Here is a 22,450-nt window from a genome sequence, read left to right as displayed (position 1 = left end):
TAAAAAGTAAAAATATTCCACGTTATTTGCACAAGTTTAATAATAATAATTGGAAATTTTATAATAGTAATATGTGTTCCTTTTTTAAAACTGTGATATGATCTTCTCTCTCTCTTTTATTTTTTTCCTTTTTTTGCTCGTAGAAATTCTTTTATTGCTTTTTGTTCTGTTTATTTCAAGTATTTATGTAAGTTGTTCACTTGCATTGGCATTTTTTGAAGGGTCTTCTCACGGTAGCATGGTGAAATTTTATCAATTTTTCATACTTTTTTTTTCATAACATAATTATGTATAAAATTATCAAATTTTCCTGATTAAAGAAAGGCCGCCTTCATCCACAACCTTGTCTTCCGCCATCCCCTGTCCTGACCCCACTAGCAAACTAACAGCCACCACCACCTTCAGCAACCACGCCACCAGCCCAGCTACCAAGCCACAACTACAGCTGCCAACCCTGCTACATTCCTTCTGTTAAAGTTTAATCGGGTTACCCCAAGTCCCCGAGTATAAAAGTTTACAACACCAGCTTTTGGCCAACTCTACCACGGAGTCTAGCATCTCAATCATCATATTTATGCCCTTATTTGAGCCACAATATTTTCATAAAAGTGCATTTTTAAATAGTATATTGATGAGAAATGTGTAGTTAAAAAATAAGGAAAAATTTTGAATTTACATATAGTATTATTTTATTGAAGAATATGTAGATGAAATTATATATATATATATATATATATATGTGGATCAAACAAGGCCATAATTTTTCAATATTGCTATGAAAACCGATTGATTAATAATATTTATCATCACTAGTGTTAAGCACTATTTTAGATTGCAATTACATGACTTTAAATGATAGATTTATTTAAATGCAAAGTCATATGATTCATTTAATTGAACATATAAAATATACTCACTAGACGGATGTTAAATAGCATTATTCAAATCGGCTTTATTTGGACTTCACAATCATAGAATTGCATGAGAACTGCACTACATTAGAAAGGAACGCATGACAAAAATTAGTTCTCCACCATATAGCCCAAGTAGTAAATTTTTCCCCAAAAGCATCTCGAGAGATTCTTTAAATTAACATTTTAATTTAAAAACTGAATTTGACTCTCCAAATCCACTTTCTATAAATTAATGTATTCAAAGTATTTCAATTTTCAATAAAGGAATATAATATAATAATTTAAAAGAAAGCTAATGGAAAAAAAAATGATAAGAAAAAAAATATAAATATGTTTTGGAAGTAGTAAAATTAAATATTAAATATAAAGAGCTTGTCGAAGAACTTAGAAATTTTCTTTATAGATTTTTTTAAATTGTAAAAATATGCTTTTTAAAAATAGTCTCACTTGAAGATGCTCTAACTCGTTCAATAAAAGAACAAGTTGATCTTCAAACTTGCATGATAGTCACATAATCACTGCTCGCATATGAAAATCATCCAAATCTCCATCAAATTGCTACATTACCCTAGTTGATCATTCTCAATTTCAAATTTCTAAGCACTAAACTGAGTTGCACATGATGTGCTTAATCCAAAAAGTTAAGATCGACTTCCTCTTTTTAGAAGTTGGAAATCAACAAACTCCTCAACAATAAGAGCCTGTTTGGGAGTGATTTTGAGAATTGATTTTTTGACCGTTAGGAAAAAAGTGGAGTCCATCTGTGAGAGAAGAAGTCAAATATGACAGCTGAAATAGTGAAATAACGGTCCAAAAATCAATTTTTTGGGTGAAAAAATCGGGCCCAAACAGGCCCTTAATTAACCAATCTTTCATATAGAAAATACAATAAATTGTATTTGAGTGTCAGCTATATCCAGAAATAGGGGAAGGGATAAATGAGCGTAAGAGAAGACTGAAAATGAAGGATAGATGGAGATGAGGAAATTGCGACAAGCAGACAGAAACAATGGGGGAAATGGTTGGGCTAGATAATAAACATGTGAGCAGAGGCTCGATATGAAGGGAAGAAGAGCACAGATAAAATTGAGAGTTCTGAAAATAGCAAGTCACAACTTTATTCATTAATCTACCATTATCATCCAATTAATCGAAATTATTCTCATAAGTATAAGCGTTAAGATCGTTTGCACACAACAAAACCACTACTTCATTCAACTCCTAGTGAGATAAACTAATTTCTAACCCTGATCTCTTCTGCATGTATTCGCAGAAATAGTAATGTAATTTTAGTCAAGCAATTGACTCTAGGCCATACATGATTCGAACTGTCCAGTCACTTTGTATGAAATTATCAATGTTTTGAAAAGCATTGATTCATAAAAGTAAAAAGGTAAAATCGGGGTTGAACTGATTAGAAAATAAATAAATAATAAATAATAGATAGAAACAGGCCAGTTTTAGGGTGTGCAGTCTGGTCTTGGGGGAAAGAAGGGCCTTCATAACACTCAATTATATATACATATAAAACTGGACCGGATTTCAGTTTCCATTTTTTCCGGTCTTACCAGCCAACACAATCATTCCGGTCAGGTTCTAGTGTTTCTTAATTCTAAGGCATCTCATTGCACTAATTACATCACAGTTCCTATCAAGTAGTACGTGCTACAAAGACTGGTTAAAAAATGGACGCTAGGCCTTTTTACACCACTTTTCAAAGCATAAAGATTGTCTTACTAAAAAAAGAAGGGCGATTTAAATAAAGGACACCTAAAAAAGTTTGTGCAATAATTATGGGAAAAATATATAAAAAGAACAACAAAAGATTGCACGTAAAGGAAAGGGAGAAAATATAAAATGAAGACAAGACAAGATTAAAAAAAAAAAAAAAAAAGACTTGAACATGGTTTCGCCCACTTCCCCACTTCCCATGACTTGGAGTTGTCCATGGGTCATTTACTAAAGAAACCAAGCTCAAAAGTTCAGTTTGTGCTCGTTCTTTATTTGTTAGTGCTCAGCATGTTTAGGTATGCTAAATATTAAATCAAACTTACTTTTAAATAACTTATTTTGACTGTCATGATTTACAAAGTAAGCGTTTTACTCGAAAAACTTTTGTTTCTAGAAACTAAAAAGTAAGCCCTTGTTTGAGCCCCATCTTGGGGGAAGAATGAATTTTTGAATAGTGTATTGACGGGAAATGTGTGGTTAGAAAATAAGGAAAAATTTTGGATTTGCATGTAATATTATTTTATTGAAAAATGTGTGGTTAAAATAATATTAAAATATTATTGAAAAATGCATTTTTTTCCAAAAAATAGGGCTCCAAAAAAGGCTAAATATTAACTTATATTCATGAAAAGGTAACTATTAAGCACATTCAAACATGCTCGTGAACATCTTACATTCGAACAAAATCACAGGAAAAAAAATATGCAATTGTGAATAACATACCATACTTCACGATTCTATTTGCACAACGTTGCAAGAAAAGACAGAAGCTAAGGATATGATTACCATGATTTGTATATTTACTAGCATAAAATAAGATGAATCTCAAAAACACGTCTCAAATTAAGTGATTTCATGATAAGTATAATGAATGAAAAAGGTAAGTTCATGCCTGACACATTGGTTAAACTAGCCAAGAAACATGAAACTATATAAAGCTCCAAACATAAATTGTTCATGAATGGCTCAGCACATTTGCAGCCTCTTTGTAAAAAAATATATCCAGAATGCAGAAACTAGAAGCCCAATGCAATGAATGTGTGATAAGATACAAGAAGAATAATCAATGCAAATTCCAAATAATGAAGAAGAAATTTGAGCTTACAACCAAACAGTTGATTACGTTTTAAAATGATTTGACATTGATTTGGGTACAAATAAGCCAAACATGCACAATAATGATGCAAGCAATTCTCACCTTGCTGCAGGCTATTAAATGACTATCCAAATGGTGTCAAGACAAATGCAAAATTGTATCTTGAGTCCCCATTTAATTAGTTCATAGCCTACTAAACTGAAAAGAAGGAAAAAGAAAACACTTCTACTAGTTCTTATTCCTATCCCACATAATTTGGTCTCTGCCTCCTAATTCAGGGAAAAAAAAGGTTAATAGTCCTTATTTAAAAAAGATCCAATCATATTTGCAACGGATACCAAATGATAAAAATTTAAGAGAATTTTTTTCTTTTGCAAAACTCCAAATTAAGCTTACTATAAAAATTTCAATTTTTGATGGGAATATAAATTGGACATGTTTAAGTAGAGTTTTTGTATCTTAACAAGTGTTTTTGCTCTTTTCATTTTATAAAGACTTGCTTCCTTAGTTGAAAACTAATTTTAGACTGAACAATGAAATGGAGCATAGGGGCTTAAAAGACAAACTTCTCCGATGAAAAGGCGTTGAGCTTATTTGCGATTCAATACTAATTGAGAATTTTTTTCCCTTTTTCTGATTTTAAAAGGACATACCTTCATCAGCTTCAACACCTCAGCACAAAGAATGATTGAGAGGCACAAAAAAGGTTCCAAACACTATTTCAATTTTGCTAGCATCCAAACCTCACATTAAAGAAGGGAAGAAGGTTAGTTAAGAAAAATAAAGGTAGGATAATACCCTCTGAATGTCCAAAGCGGACCAATCTAATTTATCTCCAATAAAATAGCAGAGGTTGTGATTAGATCTTACTACCTACAGGTATTGAAATAAGTTGATGAATCTTTTAATAACAAAAAGCTATTTACCCTGTTAAACTACAGCTAAAACTAAATCAAGTTAATACAAATACCTAGAGGATAGAATATGTATCACCAAAGTCCACAAGCATGCAATTTCATATACATGTTACCTCAGAAATCATACCGGTTTTAATAGACTCTTTTCCGCTTGTGCCGATATTCATCTTTGTAGTCATTGGAGCCACTGACAATCTGCCACTTGTCATCGTGCTGTTCATATCTTGAGTATTTTGCAAAATGCCGGGAATGTCTCGAATCATGACCTGAATCCCTCTCTTCGCATTCCCTCCTATCAATATGGGAGCCTCTGGCATCAAACACCTCTCTTCTTATGACATCTTTCTTCAACGGATAATGACCCAAACTTGAATCACTGTCACACTCTACCTTCTTGAGATGCTTTGACTCTTCATGATGATCTTTGTGCCTTCTTCCACTATACCTTTCAGAACTTTTGGACATATCTTCAATGCCTGAATTTGATCTCTCTGAACGATGCAGCCTCTTGTCTCTTAAAGCAGCAGAGGAGCGAGAGCTTTTATCCAGTCTTTCGTCGATGTAGCGAATGCCAGAATCTATATATTTATCATGCTGATTTTTTCTCTGTGATCTTCGAGTAAAGCTGTCCTCAGATTGACTCAAACTATGTTCCTTCTCTTTCTGTGATTTATATTGATCTGATTTATCTGGCTTATTATCCCTACGGCATCCATGAGAATCTTCTTCTTCATGACGTTTTTCTCTGGTACACATAGCTTTATTAGCAATTAGCAATAACAATATAATATTACTATATAGGAAAGAAAAGGACATCAGTAAAGGCTGCAGATGAGAAGAAAAGGAGCAAGCAGATTGAACACAACTATGCAGAAGTCTTAGTGCAGTAAAAATATTTCGTGAATCATGACTTCCTGATTATCAAGAACAAGCATTTTAGATAAACAATCTTAAAAGAGAAAGGAATGAAACAGCGACCATGACATGAGGCTTGCAATTGCTTAATTTACCAAGACATTTTTTTTTTCTTTTGGGGTGGGGGGGGATAGGGGATAGTTTTTTTTTTTTTTTTTGTCCGGACCAACTTACCCGCACCTCAACTAATCCCACGGAGCCCTGAAATTTAAAGTCGGGTACTCACCTCAGTGGCTCCGAGGAGACTCAAACTGGTGACCATTGGGGAGCAAACCCAAAGTCTGACCACTGAGTTACGCCTTTAGGTTTTTTGGAGGGTGTGTGTTAGTGAAGAAATTAATTACCCGACATAAACCTCAAAAAGAAAAGACAACCTTTGAAACAATATAGCCCATGTTTGGTTTTGATAAAAATGAGATTTTTAATAGATTTTGAAAAAAGTTTATGAAATTTGTGTTAGAAGTTTGATAGAAGTTACGGATTTCGCAAAATATGTGGTTGAAAATGAGTTTTAAGAAATCAGGCCAAACAGGGGCATATTTCTATTTAATATGAAAATAAAAAGGAAGTTACAAATGAGGTATATGACCCCAAGCACCCGTATGTAATTTCATGATTGCAGGAGAATTCACAGCATCTCCTCCTGTCTACTTCAAAATGTGTCCTCGTGTTCTTCAAAGAAGGCTGATGATATAATAATAGAAAACTTAAAAACAATGAGAAACTATGTGAGAGGCGTGCCTATAGTTCAAAAAATGGTAGCTGGACTTGCAATCAGAAGTCGAAAGGATAATGTCAGTGAATTCTCAACAGTGCGATGCTTTAAGAGCTTAAATTCCCATCTACTTGTGATATTGCCTAAGTCAAAAATACTTACAGAAAATCATATCAATGATGATACCATGAAGAAAATAGCATAACTTTTAACAGTGGCAATGCTATCAAAATATGCATATGTATTATCAACTAACAAATGAACTTCCTCCTTGCGAGAAACTAAGTTTTGCCATGATTTCTCCTCTCTTCGACACTTTTCATGGGCTGCTTTTTTTTCGAGATGCATTTGTGTGTGCATGTGCAGCGAGAAAAACAGTACATGACTTTTAATCCTTACTGCTGTGCTATATCATTCAAATTACCTTCCCAGATTTTCATTAGAATGCTTCTTTTTGTGTTCAAAATGCTGAAACTCCAAGTTGGAGTAGGGAGGCCTCTCAGCTCTATTTCCTACAGAAGGACCCATACCTTGGATTCCCATGTTTCCCCTGCGAGATATCACTTAGTCTCAAAACCTGCCGACAGTTATTCTGAGACTCAAAATAGACAAGTGTACCACATGAAAACACATCGAACTTACACAGGGCCATGTAAGCCAACACCCATAGAAGTAATGTATGGAGGAACTGCAAAAGGTGTCACTGGAACCACAGAGACATTAAAGGGCATCACTGAAGGGTTACTGTACATATTTGCACAAGGCCTGAAGGGAAACATAGAATCATTCCAATAAGGCGGCGGATAGCCTGGCACACCTCCATGAAATGCTCCATTTCCTAAAATAACAGCAGTAATTGATAATATGAACTTTTCCTGTTGGATATAGGAGTCAAGTAGGAAAGATTTGTTCGTACCTGGCTGAAAGGGATGCAGACTGGAAGCAAGAGGGCAGTCTCTCATGAGATGATCTGGAGAACCACATGCGTAACAATTGCGTCCCCTCTGAATTTCAACAATGTCAAACAATATTGAGAAACTTAAACTGAAATCATGCCAATATAAGACCTTGCATCATGCAAGACACAAAATTTGATTAACGATTCCAGACATATTTGTTAATCCCAGTAGAGTTCAGTAAATAAAAACTGCTAGAATGCTCCACAAACTACAAGGGCACCTGAACGAAGGGGGATGAGAAAAGAAATTTTAGGATAATATAGGAAATACTTCATTTTCAGAAGATTGTTCTCTACTCAGCCCAAAAAAAATCCTGGGTTGTATTTTTGACTGATACATGAAATTCAATTTATGCTACAGAACATATAGAAATTATAATACCAGCAAATTCAGTCAAGGCTCACACTTTAAAAAGCTTATATAATGTATGTAAGAAACCATAATATGCTCATTAGTTATAACTTATAACTAGATAAAGCCTGTGAATTTACCTTTTTGTAACTACCATGAGCCAAAAAATTTCTGTCTCCACCTGAAAATTAAATTATTTCAATTAGCAGAATACATGATAGACAGTAATATTTATTTCCACCATTAAGTATATAGCTACTAAAGCATTTGATTGCACCTCCAGTTTCAATCCAATCAACCCCCCCCCCCCCCCCCCCCCCCCTTTTTGTAATAAGGCAAATTGGTTGGACATCAGTAGATTGAAGAAATAGGCACACGACTTCGGCAACAATGGCTTTCCGCAAGATATCAAAACCTACATGGTTAGTTTCAGAATCAGCTGCAGTTAGTAACGTAATATCAGCTAGAAGATTGTAGAAGTGCACTTACCTTCATCATGAATATGAACTCGAGGAATATCAGAAGGTTGATTTTCCCCCTGAAAATCAGCTGGAGGTGCTAAATCATCAAATCCTCTTTCTGTATTGGCATGCCGAGGATTTCCACCCCCTCCAGCATCTATTTGTTTGGTTTTATGTGATGGAATAGCAGATCTCATATCTCCATTCCCACCTCCAATACTGACATGATTATCAGAGCGCCTATATGGTGTGTTTCTCCGAAGTAGTGGCTCATTGTATGATTCCATTAGTACTTGATTGGATCCTATCCCACTTGCAGAAGAAGACTCAGGAAACTCTACTTCCCTTTGAACAACAGTTAAAGCACAAGAACCATCTCTTTTAACTTGGATTCCAGATTCTCCATCTGCATTAAAACAACAAAACAGTGATGTACCATGCTGGTTTGACTTCTCTCCCATGTGCATCAACCTTTATCGGAGAAAAAAAAATTTACCTGGAGCATATTTCTCCATAGCATTCTCTAAACCAGCATCTAGCATCTGAGATTCAAGGCAATGCTCAATCGCATGACGAAGTGATAAATTGGGCAGCAGATCTTCTACCTTGCACTTGCTGGAAAAGCATTTTGGGCATCTTCTCTTTTCAGTAAGGGCTAGATGTATACCTGCCGCCATAGCCACGAATAATTATAAAAATTATATGCAGGTACTATTAATAACACTGACAAAGATATATGAGAATAAAATATAAGCAATAATGTTTGTACAAATATTGAAGATATAAAAAACATCTCGTATTTTTTCAAACTTGGGCAAATATCTTCAAAGTTTAAACTACAACATAAGTAATGTATACATAGCTAGCAACAATATCAATGCAGTTCAAAAAGCCTAACTCACATTTCTCACAAAAGCTATGCTGGCAACAAGGTATCATCACAGCGTCCTTAAAGAAAGTGTTGCAGAGTGTGCACTTCAATTCTAATGGCAAATTGGTGTTTTGCAAGGCTACCAAATTGGCAGTAGAAAGCCTTTGCCCCCGGAAAAGAAAAACATAAGTCAGATTGCAAAAAGTATAAGCAGTAAACAGAATGAAAAGTGACATTTTATACTTGGCCATTTTCATCCGTTCTTCAACTGTTGGTTCCTGCAAGTTTTTTCTCTCATTCCCATTTTGATTGGAGGAAGCTGAGATTCACAAGTATCTTCATAAGTTTAAACTAGTGCAAAATATTAGCAAAAGATAAACCAAAATACAACAAACCTCTGGGGAGTGCTTGATTAAGGTCACTTGATTCAAGCTTTTGACATCCTAACCTGGATGGCACAAGGCATCTATGTCAAATACTGAATATGATATTTCATTCAAGGAAATTTATTCAAGCAAGAATGAAGATAAGCTGCCACAACTCCCCACTCCGGGGGCATCATAAATTAATACATGCAAGAGAAAATATGATAGTATTCAAAGAGATATGTGAGTTGATTTCCAATATAAAGGCAAATTTGTCCTTTTCGAGGGAAAAAATGGTGGTTGCAAAGATGAACAGAAGGAAATGTGTTGCAGTTAAACCCAACAATTTGTGTATAATGCATTATACAGTAACAATTCTTCTAGTTGTTGCCTCAGATATATAGAAAATCTTGTTAATCAAACTGATTTATCATTAAAAAAATAATAATAAATAAATAATATCAGTCATATTTTTTTATGAGAAAAGGTCCAAAAATTATCAAGTTCATCATTTATGGCATTATTATGTCCTCCAAACGAAATTTGAACACTTCTACAGTCTACAGAAACGTTGTTTCTCCAACAACTGAAGATTTAGGATATGTGGACAAGTAACATATTCAGTATCCATTCAAATCAGTTATAAGCGATTGGCAGATGTCAACATCATTTGTAGACCCAAACCCCACAGTTCAGAGATACACACAATTTGAGTAGAACAAAGTTTGTACTTTGTATAGACTTGTACAGATAAAAGGTCCATATGCTTTATACCTTAAACCAATAATATCTTGCTTCTCACTGCTCCAGAAGTTATTTTTATAAAATTCTAGATCAAAGTCAGGAAAGTTTGCAACAGGTGTAGGACAGAAATCAGCACCAAAGTCGTCAAATTCATCCTCTGGTTTACTCTGTAAGATCCAACAATGTCCATCAGTTACAGGATAACAATTCGCAAGAAAACATAAAAGCATGCAAATGGTATGGAAGCCATGCCGTAACCTAGGCAGCACTGAATCTCGCATTTTGGACAAGACAGGCTACAAATTTATTTCAGGAAAAGTAGGATAAATTAATGAAAATTAAAAAAAATTATTATATGTGCGTGTGTAGAACATTTTAATTTTTTTTGTAGTCCATGAAGTCCTATGGGTCTTTTTGAACTGGAGTTAGTATTAAAATTGCATTGGGCATTTTTGCAATTAAATTGAAGGTTAAATCATTATTAAAATTGTTAAAAAGGTTGCCTGTTTTTGCAAAAAATTGATTGTCCGGTTTCTGCGCTTACGGTTTCTGTTATTCCGCAATATTGACCATGCTTTTACAAGTGACAACTGATCTTGCATTTTTAAAAATAGAAAATAAAAGGAAAATTTTATCAGTTAATACTACAACGCCTTGTCCGAACTAGGGTTTCCCATTTCATCTTTCACAGGCGCAGTAAAGCATGACCCAACTCCATCCACACCGACCGCCGAACACCCACAGCACCGCCCTCCTCCAGATATGTGACGTCCCTCTTTTAACACTTCCCCATCTCCTTGATGCCGCGCCTTGCAATTTTTCTGAGATAGAAAGGCAAAGTGCTGGAAAGTTTCTTTTATTTGTTGTCAGATTATCCTTTAACTGTTGGCAACTATCCTATTTCCCAGCATGTCGGAGATGTGTCTGCGATGTATCATACTTCATAAAACCAAAGAAAAAGGGGATAGGCCACCTTATGCATCAGACACGGTTCGGCAACTTGGGGGTGTAGCATACGTGTCAGACTTCCTTGTCAAATACCTAGTCGCTAAATCCGTTATAGGCTTATACCAATTAATAAAAATGACAATTTCAGAGGAAAATGGCATCCAAGATGAGAAAGAAGTCTACTCCAGAAGATGAGGGTGGAGATATACAGGGAGAGAGATGAGAAATGGTAAAACAGGTTCACCTGGATAATAATCTATCAAGACATTCTTCATGCGTAGCATTTATTTATTTATTTAAGAAACAATCTAAACTCAGAGGTGAAAGTAAGACAAAACAAAGGATAGAAGTTGAAGAAAAAAAGTGACACGTGCTTACAACTGGATTCTTTTGACGGGAGTCTTTCATCCCTAAATCCTTAACAGTTTCGACGGGTACCCTGTAACGAACAAATTACAACAGGGAAATTGCAAGAGTTAATATATATCTTAAAAATACTCCATATGACTAAATTTTATGATAAATAAAATAATAAAAGGAGCATAAAGGAGCTGGTTGATTATTACAGTTTACGATAAAAAAAAACGATACTTGTTCAAATTTTATCAAAAAAGAAAAAACAGATTTCTCATTGCATTTCTGTGCAGAAGCTCCACGTGATTATCAACGAGAATAGCTCTACAAGGAAACTAGTCAGAAGAAGAATCCAAAACTTCCAAAACTGCATTTGAAGTCAAAATCTATTTATTAGCTATATTTCTGAAATAAACTTCCATTTTAACAATTGACCAACCGAAGCACGCAATTTCAGTAATACAGGAATTAATGCAAGCTAAAGAATAAATACCGACTTCCAAATGACATGGGTGTTTAATTATAACGAACTTTCTCTTATCAGTCCCTAATTTATATAATCATACAACGTAACATCTGCAATAATTGTCATCTGTGTTCATAATTTTTGCATCCTGATGATCGAAAACTGAAGTTGCGGTGCAGGAAATTCTACTTTTTTTGCAACTACCAACAAATGAATTCCAACCGTCATATTACAAGCACTAGCATGTACAGAAAAACAAATTTCTTTAATCGTCAAAATGCACACTTCCAAGACATACACAATTATAACCCCCCATGAGACTTTTGATTATCTCTAACAGTATATGCTGGATCTTTATTTTTCTTGAATTCATCATTGCATCTGAATCTCATATCTCCAAAAGTGCACCATTTACAGGAATAAATATTTGAATGTGTAATTTCACATTCATCAGTACATGCACACTCACAGCATTTATAAATACTACTGAGAAAAACAAAGTATAAATCGTAATAGAAAAGAACTTACATAACCGATGGCACAGTCCCCGCTGGAACTCGCTTAACAATCACGCTGGATCCGCTAGGAATTTGGAAATTATCATCCTTGTAATCTGAATCAATTCCAGTTACCCCCAAAGCGAATCATACTCATTAATAAACAAACTATATTATTTAATTAAAAAAAATACCGCAAAAATCATACAAGGACATAACACTAATAGAACGAGAAAATCCACAAAATCCCCAAAAATTAGCAAATTGCAGGAAGGAGCGAAACTGAATGAAAAGAAGGGTACTGAATCGTACCTTGACCAGAATCCGCATCCAAGAACACAAGATCGAAATCGTGCTGCTGTTGCCGGGCAGCGCCTAGGGTTTTTCCGTTAAGAATTTTAGCCCGTAGCTCTCGAACAGAGATTGAACCCCGGCCATCGATGTCCACCGTGTCGAAATTCACCGAGCTCCGAAATTTGAACCGAATTGACATAATTTATAATCGTTTCACCAATGAGCTATATGTGTATGTATATCAATTAGGGTTACTGATTTATGACTATATACATATATCGAGGGAAAGTGCAGGGGTTACGTAAGAACTAAGAAGGGTTTCCGGTTTTGCTTCGCCTTCGCTGAAAATGAAAAAGGGCAGAAGAAGGGGATATTTATAGATTTTTGTCATATTTATATGTACATGTCATAGAGAGCAACGAAGCGGTTTCGAAAGGGGGAGGAGTCTGGTCACGTGGCTCGCGTGACGTGGATATTAGCTGTCATTTATTTATTTATTTATTGGTAAATGCGGCTTTTTCTTCATATTATTTGTAACAAACATTTTAGTTGTAACTAAAAAAGTTCTATTAACATTATTTTTTGTCATTGATCTAAGTTTTCATTTATGTATTTATTTATTTACTAAAAAAGTTAGTTGTCCTCGTAACATCACGTTTCAATTGCAATGAATGTCACCAATTTTTGCTCATTTATATCCTTAAATTTTTACGCGGTATTATTCATCATAAAGAGATGTTAAAGTATTGTTGTTTATATTTAAGTGAATTAAATGATAGGACAAAAATAAGAATTGTATCAATTGTTTTTTCAAATTATTGGATTAAATATTTTATGTATAGGTAGAAATAAAAATATATACGTTATTTGGTAATATGAGTTCGTGACTCAAATCTTCTTTTAGCACAATAGTATAGTACTAAAAGATACATGCAGACACTTGCATACGTATAAATTATATGCATGTAGACATATATTTGATATTTCTATATACTGTGTTTACATTACACGTGGAGGTGACAGATACTAGATATATTACAATATTAGAAATAAAGATGAGCAAGTGTTTCAATATAAAAAAATGTTGCACTATTTTATTGATTTCATTATAGTTTATGTCCTTTAGTTTTGCATCGAGGTCATATGCGTTATTTATTATTATTATTATTATTATTATTATTATTATGAATGAACATGTGAGATATATAGAAGATAACGATCATTAAATAAGGATTTTATTAATAAAAATTATCTATGATGGCTATGCTATGTTGTGATTGTAGAGTGTTTGATTTGTTAATCGTCAAGATGAAGCCACGTGTGAAACATGCAAAAGGCCTCATTTTCAATCCTACACCAATAAATACTTGATGGGTAACGTAGTTGAGGATTTGGCTTGGTTCCATAGAGGGAAGAATGGTAGGGGCCCTGTCATACGATTGGGACTGAGAGTACACTTTGCGAAGCTTCTTTTAGATTAAAAATGAAGCCGGAATTTTTTAATCTCGATGGACAAACCTTCGATTTGCCTTTAGCTCTATAATCAACCCTCTTAGTCCCTAAGAGCCCTCCATTTGTCTGCTAAAAAATTACTCAACCAAAATGGATGTCCTCATCTTTGATATCTCGAACTCTTCACCTGTTGTTCATAGCTCAAAGGCTTTTGCTTTGAGTGGCAACTGTAACTAATGCTACCATCTACTGTAGTTTTGTCCGCTGTTGCGGGAATACTTGAGGCAAGTAGCTAAGCTGGTGGTTAGAAGCTCGACTTGATTTTTTTAGTGATCAACCTCGCTTTGGAACTCAATTTCAACCCTACTTATTTGCTGGATCACTGTTTGTTTCATCCCCGACGCTCTCCTTCTAAAGGAGGCACTAAAGCTTTAATTAAACCTCGTCCATACTTAACAAACCATCCCGAAGATAGAGCATTCAAAAGTATAAATGCAATCTACCTAGGCAAGCATTCAAGAATCTCGCAAGTTGAAATTCAAGCCTCTTAATAAGCTTAGGCTACAAGCTCCACTAAAAAATTCTAGGAACAATTAGCAAACTAAAACAATTGAGTGTGTTAACTTGTTTTCCTATTCAAGTTCTAGTTCTTATTTAAGAAAGTTAAGATTGTTATTACCACTACTTAACCTACACTGATTGAAAGTTTGAATTGTTCATTTTTCTTAACTTTAGATGGGTTGATAATTAACAAATTGATAATTCTCACTTTAGAAATGACTTTTTTGTACGTGTAGAAAATCTATACATACAGCTTGATAGGATGCCACAAGCACACTCATCCTGTCATTGGACACTGTCCAAAAAATGCAGTGTTGACAGCCAATGCAGTGTTGCTAGCATTGCATCTAGCACTTGTACAGGGTGGCAAAATCCCTTTGGAACTACTTAGTGTAGTTTTAACTTAGCCCTGTTAGATATTATTGTTGAAAAATGATATTTTGAGTAGTGATTTTTTCGAGAATGTATGATTAAAAAGTCAAAAAAAAATTGGGATTACGTGTAAAATATTTTATTGTGCGAATATATTGTTAAAAATGATTATGCAAAAAATAAAAAATTTTAAAAAAAATTAAGTTTTAAAATAATGGCTACCAATCAAGGGCTCAATTGCAACTTTCAATGAAGTATTATTTTTAAAAAAAATCTAGCAACACAAAAAATTTAGCACACTATTTGCAGCCACGTGTTTTTTAATTTTTTAGTAGTAAGTATGTGTGTTGCACATCTTATGTATCGGATAAATTATATGTATATTGTTTTTGAAAGTAGTTAAGGTAATTGATTTTGTTAAATGAAAAACTAAAACTATCTAAAAGAATATAAATGAATAATTTTTCTTTTATGAAATTATGTATATAATGCGAAAATATTGAATAAATTCAAATATAATGCTTTAATTATAATAACACTTCTTTGTACACGGTATTTTTTGTCAACATTCCACTAATTTTTCTTTTTTATTTTTTTACTTTTATGATGACTTTTGTTGTATACTTTGAAATTTCGAGAGAGTGCGACATAGTAACCCATGAGATAGTTCATGTTCGCGAAGGTATATTCCTACATTAGATATTGTTTGTTTTTTAGCCTTGTTATTGGTCATTGTAAAGTATAGGCCTATTGAAATTTGTTTCTTCTTGAATTTGAATTGATATCCTTATCATTTGCTTAAGTTAACGGGATGTGAAAAAAAAAAAAATAGATTCCATTGTTATGATTAGACTTTATATACATATCTTTGCAACAAATATAAATTACAAAAAACACTATTATTAGACTTCGTAAATAAACTGAGAATAACTTGAAAGACACTACATATTTGGATTTCCATTCTAATGTGCACTAAAAACCAATAGCAAACGGGTGAGATATAGCTAACTTACTAAGATACTTCTGCCTCTAGCTATTTATGAGTAATGAGATGATATTTATCATAGTTTAAAATTTAAAAATAATTTAAACTTTTAGAAAAAAAAAATTCTTATTTGTATACTTTATAAAAATATTCACAACATTAGTTCATATAATCTACAAATATGTAAACCATATAAAAATATTCACACCTATACAAATTATTGGAACACATAATCTTTCAACTAAAGACAAAGAATGTACCAAAGTGGAGAATATAGACCAACCCTAAACGGAGAATCAAACTGTGTATCAAAAAAATAAAATTCCTTGAATGAAATCCTTTAAATAATGCAAACACTAATTCTTACATAACTGGAAGAAACTATGGCAGAAAAGAGTTTTGGCTTGATATGAACGTAATTATAGAATTTGGAGAATAATAATAATTTCGAGGCATAGTAATTCAAAAGTTCAAATACAAAAATATAAATTAATTTTTTTCAACAAGTAGATATGAAGAAAAGAAAAGAAATTTAAAGAGTATGTAATTTGTTCAATGAAAATGAGTATGTAATTTGTTCAATGAAAATTTGGAACCCTGTTTGTCATGCATTTTCTATGATGTAATTTATTTCGCAAGTGTACGGTGTCAACTTTTATAATATATGAATGAAGTTAAGAATATCCAACCCATAGGGATCGTAATTCAAATTCTACTAAATATTATAATTATATAGCCTTAATTTTATCCAGACGAATGAGTTATAAAATCAATGTTTTTAAACTATTCTAATAATGAATATGGTTACAAATTCAACAATATCAAAATAAGTTTGAAAAAATTACTCAAGATAAGAAAGCCTAGGATTTGATTTCACCTAATTAAGAAATATGACTTTCAATTATCTAGTTATCTCTAATTAACTTTCTCATGTTTATAAGCAAGAACTCAATTATATCTCTATCCCATCTCTTGAGTGGCGGCTAAAAATTAATCATAGATTTCAATTTCAATATCTCTATTCCAAATTAAAAATCAAGAATTTATCAAATTCATGGTTCTTTCATGGAGTAAGTTTCTTAAATTCTATACTTTCTTTCAAAATCCATAAAATCTACGTCGTGTTAATCTTATAATCACATTTTCAATTTCAATATCTCTATTCCAAATTAAAAATCAAGAATTTATCAAATTCATGGTTCTTTCATGGAGTAAGTTTCTTAAATTCTATACTTTCTTTCAAAATCCATAAAATCTACGTCGTGTTAATCTTATAATCACATTTTCAATTTCAATATCTCTATTCCAAATTAAAAATCAAGAATTTATCAAATTCATGGTTCTTTCATGGAGTAAGTTTCTTAAATTCTATACTTTCTTTCAAAATCCATAAAATCTACGTCGTGTTAATCTTATAATCGCACCTAAATTTCCCTCTCTCGAGTGTCGAAATTGACTAACATCTACTTATTCAATTAGTGATCAGTTAATTGAAAGTATTAAAATCATAACACAAATAACAGAATAGAAAATTTCATAGGAATGACTTAAATAAATTTAAATCATACTCTCAAATTTTGGCTAATTAAATCCTAGATTTGATGTTTAGTTTATGATAGAAGCTATAAAAATAATCAAATTCAAATAATCAACACAAAAAAGAGAAGAAAACCTAGTTTTGGTCAATATTCAATCTTTGCGATATTGTTCTTGATTTCTCATTAATTTCTTGATGATTTCTTGTTTCTTGCCCAATTGAAGACTCCTTTAAATTATGGTATTTAGGTTTGTATTTATAATATTTTAAAGTCTTGGGCAAAGAAAAAGTCCAACAACTTCAAAATTTCTTTTTTCTCACCCGACGGCACTGTGGCACCCATCTTGGGGGTTGCGGTGCGGCGATGCTATTGATTTTCAGCATTAGTGGTGTTGCGGTGCCCACTTTCTTGTGGAAAAAAGATAGCACTGTGGATCCTCCAATATTTTTATCATATCTTATTCTCCCTATATTCAATTGAGGCGATTCAAGATGCGTTGAAAAGTTAAATCAAAAGGATACAAATTTGCTTCAAATATCATTTTATAATTCGAATGTTTACTATGTAAAAAATGGGTCACAATACTAAATATCTGGAGCATAACTTTCTTTGTTGAAGATCGATGTGTGATCATACTTTGACTATACTTCGTTTTTTCGACTTTTTATTTATCTAATTGACTCCTAACACTCTTCAATCTTCACTGTGAAGCCCGAGACAACTTTGAGTATTTATATTTTAGTTCCTAAACTTTGAATCTCTTACAATTTAACCCACCTTTCAATTTTTGCCAAACTTTTGTTTATTTTCTTCAATTTCATCAATCTATATCACAACATCAAAACACACAATAAACGCTCTAAAGCTCATAGGAATTAACTAAATATAAAGATTAGATAGTGTCTAAAGTATGAGCGAAAATTTGGAATCCTAATTTTTAGATTCCCCACAAAAGATAGAAAAGAAAATTAAATAGAAATGAAATTACAAAAAAAAAGAACATACCTTAAGGATGAAGAGCTAAAATATCACATTGTCGAAGATTGAATTAAATTCACAATAAGCAAGCATATCAAAAAAAAAAATTATATCCTACCACTTCTTCAAACAACTTGAATACTTAAGTCCCTAAAATTGAATTTTTACCTTTCTATGCTTTATTATGAATGACAACTTTAGAATAAATTATAAAAATTCTTACTTTGACATAACAAAACTATTATCTGATCTATATGATGTAATATGCTATATCAAATTTAAATAGTAAAGTATGTACATGTGTCCCTTGCTTTGATTTGCCTAAAATCCAAGTAAATATATTTGATTCATTTTCATTCGATTCGATTTGATTAGATTCTATATCATTAGAGATATGTAACTCTCATATAATCCTGTGAAAGCGAAAAGGAGATGATGATAAAAAAATCATAAAAATAATTAGTAAGAACTTAAAATCAAAAGCTTGTTCTAAATTTTACTCCATTGACAATTTATGAAATAAAAGTTAACAATTCCCTTCACAATTATCTTGATTTTATTTATGAAAGTAATTTTTTGGAAAGAAAAGATAGCTAAGTGAGAGAGAAGACTAATGAGTGCATTTTACTCACAAGTTTTATTCCATTTTTTTAACTTAATTACGAGCTAGATCTTATGAGTAGCGAACTTTTTTAATATGTTTACTAGTGTTGCTTTGTAGAAGTGATAAGATAGTGTAAATCATGGAAAGAAATGAGAAAACAAGGCTATTGGCATGGATCGAGGAGAAAAGAGGAACGAAAGGGACAAAAGAGTCAAATCACGACATCAAAGGAAAGAAGAGTGGAGCCTCGGCGCAACAAACGAACCAAACATAGACATCGTAAGGCGGCGCCAAGGGCCATGAATCAGAGAGAACAGGTGTGGAGCCCCCAGAGCCACGAATGAAAGTGATGCAGCGCGATGTATCTAAGGTACACTTTTTACCTGTTTTGAAGCACATAAATATCCTACATTCGATACAAACATGGGAGGAGTATAAATGCAAGTTTTTGGACACTTCTGACGGGATTCCACACATTGAGAAATAGAGAATAGAACGGGATATTGAAGAGCACAAATCAAAGGAGAAAAATATCAAGAAATTTAAGTTTTGAAGTATTGATTGGAAGATGAATAAGATTTTGGTGCAAAATTAATCTATCTTTCCACATCTTTATTCAAAATTTGGTGATGTATTCAATAACAACTTCTTTTTTCTTTTTCGTTTTTTTTTCTTTTTTACATTATGAGTAGCTAAATTTCACGAACCCTACTATTTGGATAAGCCCAAAAACAGGGGCACATGGACCCCTGTTTTTCGCCCTATCCTTCTGACTTTTTTGAAATTTCATATTAGGATGAACAATGCAATCTACTCAGAACCGTTTATTTCTTTTATTCAAGATTCTTGTTATTTTATCATACATGTGTTGATTGTGCAATAAATTTAATGCGTTGAATTACTTGATCAATGATTTTGTGCATCTTTTACGAATCGAGAGATGAATTTGAGATCTAGACTATATAATAAAATACGGTAAATTAACATAATGTGCAGATATACCTATATTAATTATTGCGATCATTTTATGAATTTTTGTAATTAATATTTCATTTAACTACGTTGATTCGCATAGAGATATGAGATTGAATTAGTTAAATAGGCTCTATAAGAACTCGAGAGGGTAAATTGAATATGATAGAAGAATTCGATTGAACACTATATTAGTCTTTTGAATCTTGAATAAAGACTTAAAAGTGATTAATATGTGAAATTGCTCTCCCTTAATATACATTCATTATTTGAATTCTAAATCGATCTTTGTGTACATTTTGATTAATTTCAAGTGTTTAAAATCAAAAAATCACAACAACTTATAATTTTTTATTTGCTTTCATCAAACAGGAGTTAGAAAAATTAGATTAATTCTTAGAGTATAGCCGCAGTGAGAACGATAATCCGGACTCAAAGGTCAACTATATTACTTGTTCGATATCGTACACTTGCAATAAAAATAAACACAACAAAGACGGTGGGTAGGGAGAGTAAGTATAAAAATTGAAGCCATTGAAACAACTTATAAAAAATAATTATAAATGAAGTAATGCTATTCAGCATTTCTAGTGTTTAAACATCAATTTAGGTTGATTTAGGTTGCAATGGCACTAATGTGGAGTTAGTGAGAGAGATAATTAAGTGAATGACTTAATTCTATCTTTTATTGAATCTATCACTCAACAATACCAAAACTAGTATTCTAGCACATCTGATACTAGATAACATTATTCTAAAAAATGAGGCCCTTTGATTTCTCTTGCGTTTCAACCAAAGCCAAACGTGCAAAATTACAAATCAACGATAGAAACCATTAAATGGGGTCAACAAAGCAATTAAAATAAATGATTTAACCAAAGCGATTAATTCTGTCTTTCATTGAATTTAATGACACCTAAACTAGTGTTCCAGTATCACTGGTGTTAAATAGCAATGTTTTAAAAATTGATTCGGTTGTCGACCTTAAAAAAAGGGTTAAAGATCAAAAGGTTAAATCGGGTTGAACCGGTGATCATTAAAAAACTAAAAAATATACATTTAATTAAAAAATATATATTTACATAGGTTGAACCTGTTAGGTCATGAACGAGCCATGGGTTTTCCAAAAATTGGTCGGTTTAACAGATTTTGAGGTGGATTTTTTAATTAGAGATTTTATAAGCTTAACCGGACCTATTTTGATCCCGATTGTTGATTTTTTCGACCGAACTGACCATATCAGGTTAGTTTTTAAAACATTGTAATTAGCATTATTCTTAAAAGTGAGTCACATTTGAATCAAAGCAAAACATGTAGAATAAAAAATCAATGATAAAAATCATTAATTAAAATGTGCATAATTAAAATAAAATAACAAATGAATTCTTGAAAAATGTTAAAAGTATTAAATAAGATAAATAAATGTTAAAGCCTAAAGGTATCTCTGACCTATAGCTGAATATATGAAAGCAAAAGTGATATTCAAAAGTTTCCTCTTAATCCTCCATTTTAAAATATTGTTGATATAGATTTGTGTTTAAAAGGCATTAAACTTATTTTCTAGAAAAATAAATCATGTTAATATAAACAATCATAAAGGGGAAAAAATTAAAAAAATAAAAATCTAAACGAGGTTTCCTCTGTCGGTACATACTACATATGCTTGCAACTTTTCTGCCTCATTTATTTGACCTTTTTTATGTCCTTGGACAGCAAGGTTGACTTAATGGTTTTATGTATTGTTATTGACTCCTTGATCCACAAGCAAAAAAAAAATTAGCATTATCTTCTCAAACGGGAGGGTCCAATGATGTAATTGGACTGTACAATCAAGAAACAATTTTAGCAAAACTACAAAAGAAATTATTGGAAAACATGTTTGTTTACGCCAAAAATTAAAAATAAAAAATCAATATAATCAAAATTCTATCTTGAATCATGTAGGATCAAGAATCCCAATCTGAAAAGAAAATAATAAATATTATGAGGTCATTTCTTATCTTAAAAAAATAAATAAATGAGATATTATGGTAAGATTATGGTTTTATCGAACACTATAAAAAAAATACATATATTCATTTACTTTATAATAAAAAAAAAAACATATGTACATATGTACATATGTACATATGTACATATATGTACATATGTATGTATATATATATATATATATATATATATATATGTTTGTTTACGCCAAAAATTAAAAATAAAAAATCAATATAATCAAAATTCTATCTTGAATCATGTAGGATCAAGAATCCCAATCTGAAAAGAAAATAATAAATATTATGAGGTCATTTCTTATCTTAAAAAAATAAATAAATGAGATATTATGGTAAGATTATGGTTTTATCGAACACTATAAAAAAAATACATATAGTAATTTG

The 22,450-nt window shown here is 32.2% G+C and overlaps 1 protein-coding gene across 3 annotated transcripts; it reads right to left on the bottom strand.

The window, feature by feature from the left end:
* Positions 1-3,662: 3,662 nt before the first annotated feature.
* On the bottom strand, positions 3,663-12,964 carry LOC111373551 (E3 ubiquitin ligase PARAQUAT TOLERANCE 3-like). 3 transcript variants are annotated; one of them, XM_022996097.1, is made up of 14 exons: positions 12,617-12,964; positions 12,336-12,420; positions 11,366-11,426; positions 10,070-10,206; positions 9,326-9,378; positions 8,962-9,249; positions 8,556-8,726; positions 8,088-8,465; positions 7,739-7,779; positions 7,205-7,292; positions 6,931-7,126; positions 6,713-6,838; positions 4,786-5,403; positions 3,663-4,484 (listed from the first exon to the last, which is right to left on the bottom strand). In XM_022996097.1, the coding sequence occupies exons 1-13, from the start codon at positions 12,795-12,797 to the stop codon at positions 4,791-4,793; spliced, it is 2,418 nt and encodes an 805-aa protein (XP_022851865.1). In that variant the 5' UTR covers positions 12,798-12,964; the 3' UTR covers positions 3,663-4,484; positions 4,786-4,790. The 3 variants fall into 3 exon arrangements, with proteins under 3 accessions (XP_022851865.1, XP_022851866.1, XP_022851864.1); XM_022996098.1 differs by lacking the exon at positions 3,663-4,484 and having other exon boundaries at positions 4,527-5,403; positions 8,962-9,092; positions 9,174-9,249; positions 12,617-12,963; XM_022996096.1 differs by lacking the exon at positions 3,663-4,484 and having other exon boundaries at positions 4,527-5,403.
* Positions 12,965-22,450: the final 9,486 nt, after the last annotated feature.

The sequence above is a fragment of the Olea europaea genome, unplaced genomic scaffold (genome assembly GCF_002742605.1).
Source record: "Olea europaea var. sylvestris unplaced genomic scaffold, O_europaea_v1 scaffold1142, whole genome shotgun sequence".
Lineage (NCBI taxonomy): Eukaryota > Viridiplantae > Streptophyta > Magnoliopsida > Lamiales > Oleaceae > Olea > Olea europaea.
The sequence above is the reverse complement of the archived record's forward strand: the minus strand, read 5'-3'. Positions and strand labels throughout refer to the sequence as shown.